The sequence below is a fragment of the Carlito syrichta genome, unplaced genomic scaffold, assembly GCF_000164805.1.
Source record: "Carlito syrichta isolate Samal-C Ts95f unplaced genomic scaffold, Tarsius_syrichta-2.0.1 Scaffold312962, whole genome shotgun sequence".
Classification (NCBI taxonomy): domain Eukaryota; kingdom Metazoa; phylum Chordata; class Mammalia; order Primates; family Tarsiidae; genus Carlito; species Carlito syrichta.
This window is the reverse complement of record NW_007257058.1, coordinates 80,552-97,810: the sequence shown is the minus strand read 5'-3', so window position 1 is coordinate 97,810 and position 17,259 is coordinate 80,552. Positions and strand designations below refer to the sequence as shown.

Sequence of the window (17,259 nt, the reverse complement as noted above, 5' to 3'; positions counted from 1 at the left end):
TTTTATTTTATTTTATTTTTGAGTTGGAGTCTCACTGTCACCTAGACTGGAGTGCAGTGGCCGCTCCCGGCCACCACAGCCTCGACCTGCTGGGCTCTGGCGATCCTTCCGCCTCAGCTTTCCAAGTAGCCGGAATTACAGGCATGTGCTACCATGCCCGGCTTATTTTTTTATTTATTGTAGAGACGAGGTCTTGCTGCCCAGGTGGGTCTCGAACCCACAGGCTCAGGCAATCCACTTACCTCAGCCTCCCAAAGGTGCGGGATTACAGGCTGAGCCACCGAGCCCGGCTTAATTTTTGATTTTTATTGTAGAGATGAGGTCTCACCAAGTTGCCCAGGCGGGTCTCGAACCCGCGGGCTCAGGCAATCCACTCACCTCAGCCTCCCAAAGCATGGGATTACAGGCTGAGCCACCGAGCTCGGCTCTGACAAATAAAATTCCTTTGAATGCTTTATATTTTGTATTTATATGGTATAAGCCTGAAGATTTTTTGTTGCATAAAATAACAGTTTGTCTCTTACTATTATCTTGGTTGACTGGGCTCATCTGGGCAGTTCCTTCTTGAGGTCTTGCAGTTGCAGTCAGATGGCAGCTGGGACTAGAGTCATCTGAGGGTTTGATTGGGCTAAATGGTCAGGATGGCCTCTCCACTCACTGCTGGAATGACTGAGACAGCTGGGTTTGGGCTGGGCACCTCTGCACACAGCTTCCTTATGGAAGTAATTGGCTTTCACACAACAGGGCATTTTCAGGGTAGTCAAATTTTCTAAATGGCAGCTGACTTCTCATAGAATGAGCATTCTAAGACATTGAGTTTTTTCAAGTAGGTAATTTATCTGGTCTGCTTTTTAAAGCTAAGAAGTAATATAAATACATTGGGGTAGTCATTGTAGAAACCACCTAGTAAAACGTTCTTTAATTTTATGTTTTTAAAGTGAAGCGAAATTAACATAAGATTAGGCATTTTAGTGCATACAACTCAATAGCATTTAATACATTCACAGTGTTGTGCAGCCATAACCTGTATCTAGTGTCAAAACATTTTCATCACTTATTAAGCAGCCCTTTTCCATTTGCCCTCCCTCTCAACTCTAGCAATCAATCACCAATCTGTTTTTTTGTCTCTCTGGATATATCTGTTATGAATCTTTCATATAAATAGAGTCATTCAATATGTTCCTTTTTGTTGCTGGGTTTTTTCACTTAGCATAATGTTTTCAAGGTCCAGTTTATAGCATGTCAGCACTTCTTTCCTTTTTATGTCTGAAAACATTCCACTGTATGTTATACATTTTATTTATCCCTTCACTCATCCATGGATATTTGGGTTGTTTCCACCTTTTGGCTAGTTGTGAACAGTGCTGCTGTGAACCTTTATATACAAGGGTTTGCTTGTTTTCAATTCATTCATATATACTCATTTATATACATTCATTCATATGCAAGGGTTTGCCTGTTTTCAGTTCTGGGTATACATAGGCATTCCTTGAAGATACTGTGGGTTCAGTTCCAGACCATTGCAATCAAGCACATATTGCAATAAAATGAGTCACATACATTTTTTGATTTCCCAGTGCCTATGAAAGCTATGTTTATACTATACTGTAGTCTCTTAAGTGTGCAGTAGTATTATGTTTAAAAAATACTTTTGCTAAAAAATGCTAATAATCATCTGAGCTTTTAGCAAGTTGTAATTTTTGTGCTGGTGGAGGATTTTGCCACAATGTTGATGGCTGCTAACTGATCCAGAGTTGTGGTTGCTATATGTTTGGGTGACTGTGGTGAGTTCTTAAAATAGGACAACAATGAAGTTTGCTACACTGATTGACTCTTCCTTTCATGAAAAATTTCTCTGTAGCGTGTGATGCTGTTTGACAGCATTTTACTCACTGTAGAACTTCTTGGAAAATTGGAGTCAGCCTTCTCAAACACTGAGGCTACCTTATCAAATATAAACTCTAAGTCCTTTGTCACTTCATGTTCACAGCTTCTTCATCAGAAATTGATTCAGTTTAATGAAGCCACTTTCTTTGCTTATCTGTAAGAGGCAATTCCTCATCCACATAGTTTTATCATGAGATTGCAGCAGTCACCTCTTCAAGCTCCCATTGTAATTCTACTTCCCTTGCTATTTCTACCACATCTGCAGTGACTTCCTCCACTGAAGTCTTGAAGCCTTCGAAGTCATCCCTGAGGATTGAAATCAACTTCTTCCAGACTCTTGTTAATGTTGATATTTTTACCACCTGTGAATCACAAATGTTCTTAATGGCATCTAGCATGATGAATCCTTTCTATAAGGTTTTCAGTTTATTTTGCCCAGATCCATCAGAGGAATCACTGTTTGTGGCAGCTTTATCCTTATGAAATATATTTCTAAATAATAAGGCTAAGAAGTTGATTTCTTGATGCATTAGCTGCAGAATGGATGTTGTGTTAGCTGTCATGAAAACAACATAAATCTTCTTGTACATCTCCATTAGAACTCTTGGGTGACTAGCTGCATTGTCAATGAGCAGTAATATTTTGAAAGGAATCTTGTTTTTCTGAACTGGAGGTCTCAACAGTGGGCTTAAAATATTCAGTAAACCATACTGTAAACAGGTGCACTGTTATCCAGGCTTTGTTGTTCCATGTATAGAGCACCGGCAGAGTAGATTTAGCATAACTCTTAAGGGTCTTAGGATTTTTAGAATGGTAAAAGAACATTGGTTTCAACTTAAAGTGACCAGCTGCATTAGCCCCTAACAAGATAGCCTGTCCTTTGAACCTTTGAAGCCAAGCACTGACATCTCTCTAACTATGGAAGTCCTAGGTGCCATCTTCTTCCAATATAAAGCTGTTTTGTCCACATTATAAATATGTTATTTAGTGTAGCCAACTTCATCAATGATCTTAGCTAGATCTTCTGAATAATTTGATGCAACTTCTACATCAGCATTTGCTGCTTCATCTTGCACTTTTATGTTATGGAGATGGTTTCATTTCATAAATGTCATTACCTAACCTCTGCTGCTTCCAACATTTTTTTCTGAAGCTTTTCAGCTTTCATAGAGTTGAAGAGAGTTTGGGCTTTTATTTGGATTAGGCTTTGGCTCAGGGGAATGTTGTAACTTTTTTGATCTTCTTTCCAAACCACTAAAACTTTCTTCATGTTGGTAATAAGGCTATTTTGCTTTCTTGTGTTTACTGGAGTAGCACTTTTAATTTCCTTCAAGAACTTTTGCTTTGTATTCACAGCTTGGCTAAATGGTTCAAGAGACCTAGCTTTTTTCCTGTCTTGGCTGTTGACTTGCCTGCCTTATGAAACTTGATAATTTCTAGCCTTCAATTTAAAGTGAGACACTTACAACTCTTCCTTTCACTTGAACATTTAGAGGTCGTTGTATGGCTATTAATTGGCCTAATTTCAATATTGTGACTTAGGCAATAGGGAGACCCCAGGAAAGAGATGGGGAGAACAATTTGAGCTTTCAGAATACACACAACATTTATTAAGTTCACTGTCTTACATGGGCATGGTTCATGATATCCCAAAATAATTTTAGTAGTAACGTCAAAGATCACTGATCACAGATGACCATAACAGATATAATAATAGTGAAAAAATTTGAAATGTTGTGAGTTACTAAAATGTGACACAGGGACATGGAGTGAGCACGTACGGTTGAAAAAAGGGAACCTGTATCCTTGCTCAAATGCAGAGTTGCCATAAACTTTCTATTAAAAAAAACAAAACAAAACAACTGCAGTATCTGTGAAGTATAGTAAAGTGAAATGCAATAAAATGAAGTGTGCTTGTGCACAGAAGTGGAATTGCTGGGTCATACAGTAATTGTGTGTTTAACTTTTGAAGAACTGCCAAACTGCTTTATACAGCTGTCATACCATTTACATTGCCACTAGTAATGTAAGAGGGTTCCAGTTTCTCCATGTCCTTGCCTTGCTGTTTTCCCTTCTTTTAATTATAGCCATCATAGTGGGTGTGAACTGATACCTCATTGTGGTTTTGATTTGCATTTCCCTAATGACTAATGATATTGAACGTCTTTTAATGTTCTTGTTATTCATTTGTTTATCTTCTTTGGACAAATATCTCAAGTCCTTTGCCCATTTTTAAATTAGATTGTTGGTTTCTGTTGTTGAGTTCTAAGAACGATTTATATAATCTGTATACCAGACTCTTATCAGATATATAATTTGCAAATATTTTCTTCCACCCTGTAGAGTGCCTTTTGACTTTCTTGATGTCTTCTGATACACAAAAGCTTTAAATTTTGACAGTCTGATTTCTCTTATTTTTGTTGTTATTCATGCTTTTGGTGTTATATCCAAGAATTCATTGCTAATTCCAAGGTTAAGAAGATTTACCCATCTGTTTTCCTCTAAAATTTTTATAGTTTTAGCTCTTATATTTAGATTGTTTATCCATTTTGAGTTAATTTTTGTACATGGTGTCAGGGCTTCATCTTCATTCTTTTACATATGGCTATCCAGCTGTACCATGTACCAGCATGATTCGTTGAAGAGACCTCCCCTTGAATGGTGTTAGCACCCTTGTTGAAATCAAATGACCAAAGAAACCATTTCTGGGCTCTCAATTCTTTTTCATTGGTCTATGTCTGTCCTTATAACAGTACCACACAAGTTGATAATTTTTACTTGTAGTATATGCCAGTTGATTGAATTTTCAAGCTTTGATTGTAAAATTTAAAAAAAATTTAGGTAAATTCATAACAACAGCATACCATACTTATTTAAAACTTTTTGAGTGTTTCATCATTTCTCTGCCTGCGTACAGAATAGTGATGTAGATGCACAGTATATTAGAGTTCATTATAATTGAGTTTTCACTGTGTGTTAAATTTGCCTTTAACCTTTAGATGAGGAACTAGTTACATAAATTCATCCTGCCAAAATATGTGATCGTGCCAGCTTTAGAGGTATCAGAATAGGAACAGCTGTCAGTAGAATTATATAATTATATTAAACATCGCATCAGGAAGGAATCACATATCTGTAGTTTCTAGAGAAAAAGTGGTTGGAAACTGCTTTACGCAGGTCATGGTTTTTAACTTTAATTAGTTCAACAAAAGTTTAGAACGAGAATAGGATCTTTTAAACTATAGGTTCTCTCTCTTTGTTTCTGTAGTAATTTATTTGCTAAAGATACTGGGATGTTTTGTTTTGTTTGGTCTTTTTGTTTTCCATATTCTGCCTTTTGCTGATTGAATTCCTATGGTACAGTTTAGTATGCTACTCTGTCTTCTGCATCTCCTGTAAATTGCTAGTTTGCCATGGGGAGGGGGTCTGTGATTTGATCAGATTTAGATAAAACCATTTTTTTGTTATATGCTCACTTCATAGGTGACGTTTGTGTCTTCCTATCAGGAGGCACATTGTACCTTCTTATTCTCTTTCCATTATGTTAGCTAAGTTTATTTTGATTCCCTTTTAACAGTTTAAGGGCTTTGGGAGACACTGGTTTTGGGAGCCTAAGATATGAGCTCTAGAGTCTAAGAATCAGGGTCCAAGTTTTAATTCTTTACCTAGTAGTTCTGTAATTTTGGAAAATCACTTCACTTCCCAATGTTAAGTTTCTTTATCTGTGAGACCGGGATGATGTTGTTTACTCATAAGGTGGTTTTAAGGATTAAAACAGATACTGCATGGAAAAGAACCTTGCACAGAGCTTAGCATATAGCAGGTGGTCAATACATGCTAGTTGTTATTGTTTTGTGGATGTAAATATATTCTAAAACATTCTACACAGTAGATTATCTTAATTTGTAAGTGAAGAAATTAAAATTTGGATAGCTGGTTTTTTGACTTTCCTAGGTTTTTTTTTGTTTTTAATTGGGAAAAAATAAGTAAATTATCAACTAAGGTGAATAGCTCTCCTTATTCATCAGTGTGAAGAGTTAACGTTTAGTAACCATTCATAAGAAGTTTAATTTTAAATGATTTTTGCCCATGCGTCAGATGTTGGTGTGAGTTCATATTAGTTTACCCCACCTAATGTTGGAAAGAAGCCCTTTGTTGAACAAACTGCACTATAACACATTTTATGCTTACAGCCCACTGAGAAATATTATAAGGAGCTTACTGTTAATGTTTTTATTTTACAGTGTAATGTTCAAGCCTAGAAATGCCTTATGTGGATCGTCAGAATCGCATCTGTGGTTTTCTAGACATTGAAGAAAATGAAAACAGTGGCAAATTTCTTCGAAGGTACTTCATATTGGATACCAGAGAAGACAGTTTTGTATGGTACATGGATAATCCACAGGTTTGTAAAATCCAAAAGGTTACTTTTTAGAGACATAGAAAGCTTTATTTAAGTATTTGACATACTATACAGGCATTAGGATTTGTCTTCCTAAATAGTAGGCATTTAGGTTTATTTCCACTGGCTCTGCTCTCACTGTCTTGATCCTTATTGTCTTGTATGAATTTCAGTAGGTGAAACTAAGCTTATTTGACACAAAAGTATGCTTTTGTGTATATTGTTTCTTCCTTGGGAGGGAAAACTCTCTCTGGTAGAAAATTATTAACCCATGTAGATTTAAGATGCTGTAGATTGCTATCTTTTATTAAATAAATGGCTTTACTTGATAATCTTGCACATATATATCCTTTCTTCTTGCATTTTTGGGCTTGAATGTCAGTCATTGTAATGGCATCATGAACTGAAGCGCAGTTTTATTTTATTGTTGCCTTGTAAAATATTGGAGTAAATCTCCTGAATTAAAAATTAGAATCCCAGCCAGGCTTGGTGGCTCAGCCTGTAATCCTGCGCCTTGGGAGGCTGAGGTGAGTGGATTGCCTGAGCCCGTGGGTTTAAGACCTGCCTGGGCAACTTGGTGTGAGACCTCATCTCTACAATAATTCAAAAAAGTAGCCGGGCGTGGTAGCGCACACCTGTAGTTCCAGCTACTTGGAAGGCTGAGGCGGAAGGATCGCCAGAGCCCAGCAGGTTGAGGCTACGGTGACTGGGAGCGGCCACTTGCACTCCAGTCTGGGTGACAGAGTGAGACTCTGACTCAAAAAAAAAAAAAATTAGAATCCCAGTTTAAGGTCTGTGAGACACCTGAGATTAGAAAGCATCTGCCAAGTAACTTTAAATTTTCTTTATTTGTGGAACTCTTCACCTCCAAATAAAAATTGTTATAAAAGTTAAAAATAAATATATATGTTGGCAGGAAGTATGTGCAAAGCAAAGTATGAATCCCTTGTGAACTTCTAAGCTGACTTTACCCAGTGGGCTTCTTATGCAATTGAGGAACAGAAAGTGTAGGGAAGAGCAGAGACTTGTAGGAGGTTCCATTCTATCTCACAGAGCAGGAACTAGATTTCCTAATAACTAGTATTCTTCACTGATGTATATGCTGTTGTGTGTGTATACTTGTTTATACAGAATTTGACTTTTAAGAGACCTTAGTATTAATTGTCTTCTTAATGCAAGAAACCCATCTATCTCTGGTCTTTGTTTTAATTATTGTTTGAATTACACATTATTAAAAAAATTTGTTATATTTGGGACACCTTCCAGTTATTTTTTTCTGTGACCCAGAGTGTAGTTTCTTAAATCTTCTACTCACTAATTCTACTTTTGTCCCTCCTAATTTTAGCCCTTTATTCACAGGTAGCCTTTCAAATTTTGGAGGATAATTGTATTTTAATTCAGCTTATATTATGTTGAGTACTTACCACTGTCCTTATGGAGCTAATTGACATCCTACTTTACTCCTTTATCTCTGAGTATAACCAGCTTCCTTGGGTTGTAGCCACCTGGCTATGTAATTATATGATTCTTACCTTTATTTACTTGAGAGTCAGTGAGAAAAAAAAGGTCAGAAAAAGAAAAAGTTCATGTTTACCTCTAAAAAATAGCTATATAAATATATTTTTCCTTTTTATGACTCAATTTTTTAAAAAAAATTTCATTTTTTTAAAGACTCCATCTTTAAGACTTTTGGCAAAGTCTCAGGGTATAAAATAAATGTGCAAAAGACAATCGAATTTCTTTACACCAATTAAAAAACAAACAGAAACCCAAATTAAAAGCACAATCCCATTCACAATTGCCACAAAAAAATGAAATATCTTGGCATCTTCCTAACCAGAGATGTGAAAGACCTTTACAATGAAAACTATAAAACACCGCTCAAAGAAATCAAAGATGACATAAACAAGTGGAAAAATATCCCATGCTCATGAATTGGAAGAATCAACATTGTTAAGATATCCATCTTACCTAAGGCAATCTACAGATTTAATGCAATACCCATCAAATTATCAGCAGCATTCTTCTCAGATCTAGAAAAAACAATACAGGAATTCATACGGAAACACAAACAACCAAGCAAAAATATCAAAGCAGGAGGTATCACATTACCAGACTTTAAACTTTACTATAAAGCTACAATAAGCAAAACAGCCTGGTATTGGTACAAGAACAGGCATATAGACCAATGGAATAGAATTGAGATTCCAGAAGCAAAACCTCAGTTTCTCAACCAACTCATCTTCGACAAAGCCTCCGCCACCCACCACTGGGGAGAGGAGAACCTATTCAGTAAATGGTGCTGGGAAAACTGGCTGACCGCATGCAGAAGATTCAAACAGGACCCCTATCTATCTCCATATACAAAAATTAACTCTAAATGGATCGGAGACCTACATGTAGAACTTCAAACCATAAGAACTTTAGAAAATGCAGGACACACCCTTATGGAAGTTGGAACTGGCATCCAATTCCTGAGCAAAACCTGAAATGCATGGGCCATAAGAGATGAGATAGACAATTGGGACCTCATTAAACTGACAAGCTTCTGCAAAGCCGAAGAAACCATCAAGAGAGCAGGGAGACAGCCCACAGACTGGGAAAAAGAATTTGCCAACTCCATGTCTGACAAAGATCTAACATCAAGGATCTACAAGGAACTCAGATGTGCTGAAAAGAAAAAAGCAAACAACCCTATTACAAAGTGGGCAAAAGTTATGAACAGACACTTCTCAAAAGAAGACATACGAGCAGCCAACAGATACATGAAGAAATGTTTAACTTCACTAGCCATCAAGGAGATGCAAATTAAAACTACACTGAGATACCGCCTAACTCCAATCAGAATGGCCATCATCAGTAACTCAAAAAAATAACAGATGCTGGAGAGGATATGGCGAAAAGGGAACACTTCTACACTGTTGGTGGGAGTGTAAACTAGTACAGCCTCAGTGGAAATCAGTATGGCGATTCCTAAAAGCTCTAAAAATCGACCTTCCATACGACCCCGCAATCCCCCTACTGGGAGTATACCCAGAAGAACTCAAATCACTCTATAAAAAAGATATCTGCATACATATATTTATCGCAGCATTGTTCACAATAGCAAGAGCATGGAACCAACTGTGCTGTCCATCAAAAGAGGACTGGATTAAAAAAATGTGGTACATATACACAATGGGATATTATGCAGCCATAAAAAAGAACAAAATCATGAATTTTGCAGCAAGCTGGATGGAATTCAAGTTTATAATACTGAGTGATCTCTCACAGAAACAAAGACTTGAGTATCACACGTTCTCACACATAAGTAGACCTTGAACAACTACCGTAATGCTGTAAGAAAAGGATTGACAGTGACGGGAAACTATGGGGGGGCCAGGGAGGGGAAGGGAGGTGGGATTAACGGAGTCAACATCTGTCTGGGAAAAGGGGGGGCACAGTGCATTAACAGGGGTGCCTGCAAAACGAATATTTGTATTCCTAACCCTTAACTGTACCCCACAATTTTAAAATAAAAAAATATGTACAATAAAAATAAATAAATAAATAAAATGAAAAGAAAATAGTAAATCCGTATGCCTCTGTAAGTCAGGCAGTATCCAGAATCCTGTTCGCCACATTTCACTCAAGAGAATGAAGCCTACATGTTTAACAAGAGGACGAATGATGGGACATATAAACTAAGACAGTGGAAGCATAAGGCTGCGGGCTTGGAACTGGTGTCCACAAACTGGTTTGCAATTTTCCTTAATAGATAAAGTGTTTTTTGCCTTTGGAAAAATAAAATTTACTGGCCCTACAAAAGAAAAAATAAAGGCTCCATCTTTTTATATGGGGTACAGTCCCCTCAAAAACTCCACTTCCTAGGGTAAAAACGAACTTTGTTTTCTTGACTCCCCCTAATTACTATCTAATCTATCAGATTCCTGTTCCTGGTCTTCCTCACCTATGCAAGCCATCCCACAGTTCTGCCGATGTTCTCTCTCTGATTTTTCTATTTTCATAAGGTCTGATTGACTTACATATGGTTTCTCTTTACTTAAGACCCCTTGGTTGTTCTTCTGTTTTCCTATGTAATCGGTTTTTCATGTAATTCTTCATTTTATCAGTACTTCCTACTCAGTGCTAAAAGAAGATAATAAGTGCAAAATGGAATATATTTATTAACCTGAATGAAACATAAACTTGGAATTCAGAGGAAGGTTGTGATTATAGCTAATAGAGGGAGTTGAAGTCTTTATGAAGGTGGCCCAGAAGTTTGGATATGATTTTGTCCAAGTGCAGAAGTGGGTATTCTACTGCTCAAAGAATAGTGTAGCTAAAGAAATCAAAGCAAGAGAGAGCCTGTGGCATATTTGCAGAACAGTTCACTTTGGCTATAGCAGGGAGAGTATTAAGGTTTGTACTCAGCCAATTCTTTTTCACATGAACTTTAAAAAAATCAGGTCTGTAGTTGTAATTAATGCATTGATTTTTCTGGACATAGTTGTCAACTTGATTTCAGACCTAGTAAGTACCTCAACTGAAAAAAGTTGATTTGTAAAATGTGATGTTAAAAAATTGAATTTCTTAACTTTTGAGTATATGGGGAACATTATGTTATAAAATAAATTTTTAATACTGGGTATTAATTGTATGTTAATACTTTGTTTCTAGAACCTACCTTCTGGATCATCACGTGTTGGAGCCATCAAACTTACCTACATTTCAAAGGTAGTCTTTATACATTGTCTTATATTCATATGTGAATTAAAATCTTTCTGAATGGGAGTATTAATAGAAGCAAGTTTCCTTTCTTTTTTTTTCTTTTTTTTGAATTGGGGTCTCACTCTGTCGTCCAGGCTGGAGTGCAGTGGCATACTCACAGCCTCCCCAGCGTCGACCTGCTGGGCTCTGGCAATCCTTCTACCTCAGCCTTTCAAGTAGCTGGAACTACAGGCCTGCACTACCACACTTGGCTAATTTTTTATTTTTATTGTAGAGACGGGGTCTCACCAAATTCCCCGGGCTGGTCCTCGAATCCAGGGGCTCAGGCAATCCACTCACCTCGAGTCTGGCCAGTTTCCTTTCTTTCTTTCTTTCTTTTTTTTCAGTTTCCTTTCTATATCATTTACAGTGATGCTTAAATTCATATCATGCTGAAAACAGTACTTGATTACTATGTTTAAATTGATAAAATCAGGAAGAATATGAATTTAACTTATAGGATATGACTAATTGCAATAGTTAACATTAACTTTTATGATCAGGTATATGAACATCAGTAAGGGAGAAATCAGTTAACGATTAGATTCCATCTTGAGAAAGTCTAGAGGTTTTTCTAAGTTCATTATGTCTATTTAGACTGTTTCCATTTTTTTTTTTTTTTTTACTTGGAGCCTCACTCTGTCACCCAGGCTGGAGTGCCTCCTTGACCTGCTGGGCTCAGGTGATCCTTCTGCCTCAACCTTCCAAGCAGCAGGAACCACAGTCATGCGCCACCATGCCTGACTAATTTCTTGATTTATTGTGGAGACAAGGTCTTGTCATGTTGCTCAGGCTGGTCTCGAACCCCTGAACTCAGGCAATTCTCTCACCTCAGCCTTCCAGAGTGCTGAGATTACAGGCGTGAGCCACTGTGCCTGGATGTTTCCAACTTTTTTTTTTTGAGTTGGATTCTCACTCTGTCGTCCGGAGTGGAGTGCAGTGGTACATTCCAGCCACCACAGCCTTGACCTGCGTTCTCTGGAGATCCTTCCGCCTCAGCCTTCCAAGTAGCTAAAACTACAGGCGCGTGCTACCACGCCCGGCTAATTTTTGATTTATTGTGGAGACGAGGTCTCAGCAAGTTGCCATGGTGGGTTTCAAACCCCGGGTTCGGGCAGTCCACTCACTTCGGCCTCCCAAAGTGCTGGAATTACAGACTGAGCCACTGAGCCTGGCTATTTAAATCCCCTTGCCTTTGACTTTTTTTTCTTAGTGTTTTATTTTGAGGAAACTGTGAATCATTTTCATGTTGAAAGGATGATTTTTTTCCTCTTTTCATTTTGTCTCTACTCATTTTTGTTTTCCTTGTAGGTTGATTTGTTTCTCTGGTATTTTTGCAATGCAATTTTTTTTCAAGAATTTAGATTTTATTTTGGTTAGGTAGCTTATTTTTTGTTTTTTTTGGAATTGGAGTCTCACTCTAATGCCCAGGCTGGAGTGCATGCTGGGCGCTGGTGATTCTTCCACTTCAACTTTCCAAGTAGCCAGAACTACAGGCGCATGCTACCACACAGCCAATTTTTTTGGTTTATTGTAGAGACTAGGTTTCACCTTGCCTAGGTTGGTCTTAAACCCACGGGCTCAGGCAGTCCTCTTGCCTTGGCCTCCCAAAGTGCTGGGATTATAGGCTTGAATCACTGCACCCAGCCAGTCACGTAGCTTTTTTCCTTATTCTGTTAGTATCTTGGGAACAGATAGAGACACTGAGCTGCTAGCCCTTTGAGGGGGGCGGGAGGCAGGGGTTGGTGTGTTTTACACAAAGCGATAAAAATGTGTTGATGACAAAAAAATGCAATACAAAGGTAGCAACACAGTATTATTAAGTAATATGTGTACTATTATTCCTATGCTGGGATTTGTTGGCAAAGGCAGATCACTTCAACAGAAGACCAATTTATAAATGTGCCTCTTTTTCTATAAATAAAGTATTTTGTTATCAGTATTACAATAGTGCTATATTCATTCTCATTGACCCTCCTCCCCCAAAAAAATTAGTCCTTGGACTATATTTAAGAGGAAACATTTTCTGTTAAAGCCATTTGTAAATTTACAAAAGACAAATATTGTTTAAGTATACCTCAAGTATTTCTGTAAATTCAAACTTTTAAAAAGTGCCTTATCATAGCTTGCAGCTTAAATTCTATAGAGACCATTATTAGGAAGCATAGAGTTCTACTGTAAGATAAATTTTAGAGCTCTAGTTGCCTTGATTTCTTATATGTATCATGCGACCTCAACATACTGCTAAGCGTTTTTTCCTCTCAACAGAGTGATGTGGGGGAGGCCTATTTTGTTGAAATAGGCAGTTGAGGGAGAGATTGCCCGTCTGCCTTCAACGTGTCGGTTGTTTGCTGCTTAGTCTTTCTAAAAATGGGAGTCTTTCTCGAAATCATGTATTAACTCAGTAAAGCAGGCAGGGTGACTGGCCCACTGACTTCCCTCCTTTTAAAAATATAAAATCTCCCCTTTTAAAATATAACCTCTTGCTGGGCTCTGTGGCTCAGCCTGTAATCCCGCGCCTTTGGGAGGCTGAGGTGAGTGCATTGCCTGAGCCCGCGGGTTCGAGACCCGCCTGGGCAGCGAGACCTCATCTCTACAATAAATCAAAAAATCAGCCGGGTGTGGTAGCGCATGCCTGTAATTCTGGCTACTCGGAAGGCTGAGGCGGAAGGATCGCCGAAGCCCAGCAGGTCGAGACTGCAGTGACCGGGAGCGGCCACAGCACTCCAGTCTGGGCGACAGTGAGACTCCAACTCAAAAAAAACAAAAACAACAACAAAAAAACCTCTTTTCTGTTAACTCTCATTTCTGTGCTGCAGCTTTCTAAAGTTTGAGTTGTACACTTTGTACTCTGCTTTAGATATGTCATTTCTTTTCCAGAATTTATTTCTGGAACAAGCTTCAGTATGACTCAGCTGCAAGTTTATAGTTGGGATCGTTTAGGAACCCCAGACTTAGAATTCCTTTTGAAGGTACAAAACAGATGCTGTAATTACAAGTTCTATCACTGGGCAACAGCGTGGCAATAGTTTTGAATGGGCTTTCAGGAGCTACTTTATGTAAAGGGATAGCAGCAACCAAGTGCTGCTAGTTGCTTCACCTTCTAAAAGGAACTATGTGCTGCATTAATAAAGTGACCTCATTATCCTGGGGTGTTTTCTAGTACATGAGGGGGTTTGAGCACCATTTTAACTTTCTCATGGCAGGTTAATGCCTTAATTAATCTTAATTAATTATTAACTAATGCCTTAATTAATAAGTTAAATAAGTAAAATGCTTAGATTTTTGGACTTTAGATATACAATGTCACCCTTGCCTACCATCATTTTTGCTTAGTTTATAGTTAATTTAGAAATATGTTATTTAGGAAGATTTTATAGTTCCTGTAGAGGATTTATGAGGATATTTTTAAAATCATGTTAAACTAAAAATATATATATATGTGACATAAACCCTAATGGTTTACTTTTATCTTCTTCACATTTTCTTTGAAGAGAAAACAAATTTGTTCAAAGAAAACATGGAAGTGTCATTTGTTCCATCTTACTATTGGGACCTATAGTCTATATATTTAATTTGCTGTTCTTTTTCAGTTGCCTTTAAAGTTTAATTTTAGATATATTTGCTAAATATGGATATTGGAAATCTTACAAGTGGAAGTTTACATAGTGTTTGAGGTTGGTTACAGGAGCATATGAAGAAGTGTAACTCATCTCTATTTTTTCCTTAGGTTAGCGATGCAACTAAGCTAAGGCCAAAGGCTGAGTTCTGTTTTGGTAAGTAGCATATTTTATATTAGTTACTTTAGACTGATACAATTGCATCATATTCTAATATATAATATACATGTTTATACATATATAATATGTAATAAATATGTTATTAATGCATCATAGTCACGGAAAACCATACAAAACAAACCTGTTGCTTTTTTTTGGTGTGAATTAAGAAAGATTTATTAAAGGAAAGATACACTGTGAAGGGCATAGTGGGCAGGACAGCAGAGACAGTCTTGTCTGCTGCTGAAACTTGTTACTTAATGAATTGTTACAAATTTCCTTGTAACCACTATACAGATGAGGAAATAAAATTTTATCCCCCCCCATTCTTCCCACCCTTGAAGGCTTTTTTCCTGTGTCCCATTTTAGTCATAGCCTCCTCCCTCCAGTCATATGTAACTATTATCTTGGCATTTATAGTGATCACCACCTGCAAAAATTCAGGTAATTTTTAACTTTTTAAATAAATAATGAAGGAAATTTGGTCTTGAGCTTGTGGGTAATGAGAAATGTACAGTTTAGGGGAAGGAGTGGTTAAGGTATTGGATTAACTCGTTCAGCAAATATTTAGTGAAAACCTAGTATATGCCAGGCACTCTGCTTGGCACTGAGGCAATGAAATGAAAAAGCATTTGCTGCCCTTAAGGCTGGTTGGCTTGCAGACAGATATGACACGAGGGGATTTTCATTGCATTTGTCATAATTGGTAGATAAAGGGATATATCATCTATTAAAAAAGCAGAAAGGAAAAGCTTCGAATCTTTATTGGAGAGCTCAGGAGTCAGGGAAGCCATACTGGAGGAGGAGATACTTGAGATGGTGGCCAGCTAGACTCCTAGTCATTCTTTATCACTGGTAGAAAAAGGCAGGAGGATCACAAGGACAGAGTTGTGTGGGGAGAAGAGTATGTTGTGTGTGCAGCTGAATGCTCAGTGAAGCTGGAGGGGATAGTGAGAAGCTAGAGAGAAAAAAAAGCAGGTGGAAGTTCAGGTGACAGTGTGTTGACAAGCAATACATTTCGTTATTTTGAAAAAGGGAGAAGATTAGCTGGGTGTGGGGGCATGCACCTATAGTTCAACTACTAGGGAGGCTGAAGCAGGAGGATTGCTTGAGCTCAGGAGTTGAAGGATACAGTGAGCTATGATTGTGCCACTGCACACTGGCCTGGGCAACAGAGCTAGACCCTGCCTCTATTAAAAGCATAAATTGATCAAAAAGAAAAAAGGGAAAAGAGAAAGTAGAGAGCATCTATAACGGACATTATGTGAAGGAAGTTTGTTTTTTGTATGGATAGGAAAATTTTGATGCAGATATATTAGGTAATATACCTATTGACCTATTCCTGTACTTATGTAAGGGCCTGATTTAGGTGACAGGAGGAGGAGTAGGAAGGATGAAACACATTAGAAGGAAGAGCACAGGGAGTTGGTGACTGCATATGTGGAAGTTAAAGGGAAAAGAGAGAGCAGGGAAGTTTGCTTCAGGCAAGAAATGAGGTATGGGGGAACTGATTAGATAGGGTTAAATGTTTGCTAAGAAGTTGAAATGATGGGGGAACTAACCTGATGACAGTAGTTGAGGATTGAATGGAGCCTGAAGATCAAGAATGGAGAAATTTGGATTCTACTAAAAAGTGGCTGTTCAAACTGGGAGAATTGATATTCTGTGTTAATGATGCAACGGACAGAAATTTGGAGTGGCATCAAAAGGGACTATTTTACATTGAAGTAAAAAAGATAATTATAGGGGTGGAATTGATATTAAAAGTTCTTTGTTTTCTTTTGTTTGCAAAGGGCAGGTTTTTTTCTGTAGGCTGTATGTTTGGGATAGCATCTGATGGCAATCTCATATAATCGAGTAAGAAAATATATGAGCAGAATGAAATATAACTGTTTAGGGAATCCTCTATAATGCTTTTATTACTTCTTTTTTTTTTTTTTTTTTTTTTTGAGTTGGAGTCTCACTCAGTCGCCCAGACTGGAGTGCAGTGGCCGCTCCCGGCCACCGCAGCCTCGACCTGCTGGGCTCCGGCGATCCTTCCGCCTCAGCCTTCTGAGTAGCCGGAATTACAGGCATGCGCTACCACGCCCGGCTGATTTTTTTTTTTATTTATTATAGAGATGAGGTCTCGCTGCCCAGGCGGGTCTCGAACCTGCGGACTCAGGCAATCCACTCACCTCAGCCTCCCAAAGGCAGGGGATTACAGGCTGAGCCACCGAGCCCGGCTGCCTTATGCGTTTTTACAGTACTTCATTCCTGCTTGGAATTCTCCAAATGATGATAATGAAGAACTATTCTGCCCTAAGCAGTGTTAGTTTATTTACATGTATCATCAACCTTTAAGGAAGCAGGGGTGCGTGGCATTCCCTTTTCACAGACTAGGAAAAGGGGGCTCAGAGAAAGAATAAGTGATGTTTCTAAGATGGTATTCCTTGTAAGTGC

The 17,259-nt window shown here is 38.0% G+C and overlaps 1 protein-coding gene across 3 annotated transcripts in view; it reads left to right on the top strand.

Moving 5' to 3' along the window:
- The window catches only part of PLEKHA1 (pleckstrin homology domain containing A1), a 64,474-nt gene that overhangs the window by 16,247 nt on the left and 30,968 nt on the right, over nt 1–17,259 (top strand). For all 3 annotated transcript variants that reach the window (XM_008070101.1, XM_008070102.1, XM_021718602.1), the window contains 3 exons: nt 6,132–6,292; nt 10,949–11,005; nt 14,769–14,814. In XM_008070101.1, coding sequence (XP_008068292.1) covers nt 6,152–6,292; nt 10,949–11,005; nt 14,769–14,814 — 244 coding nt within the window. In that variant the 5' untranslated portion in view covers nt 6,132–6,151. The remainder of the gene's footprint in view (nt 1–6,131; nt 6,293–10,948; nt 11,006–14,768; nt 14,815–17,259) is intronic.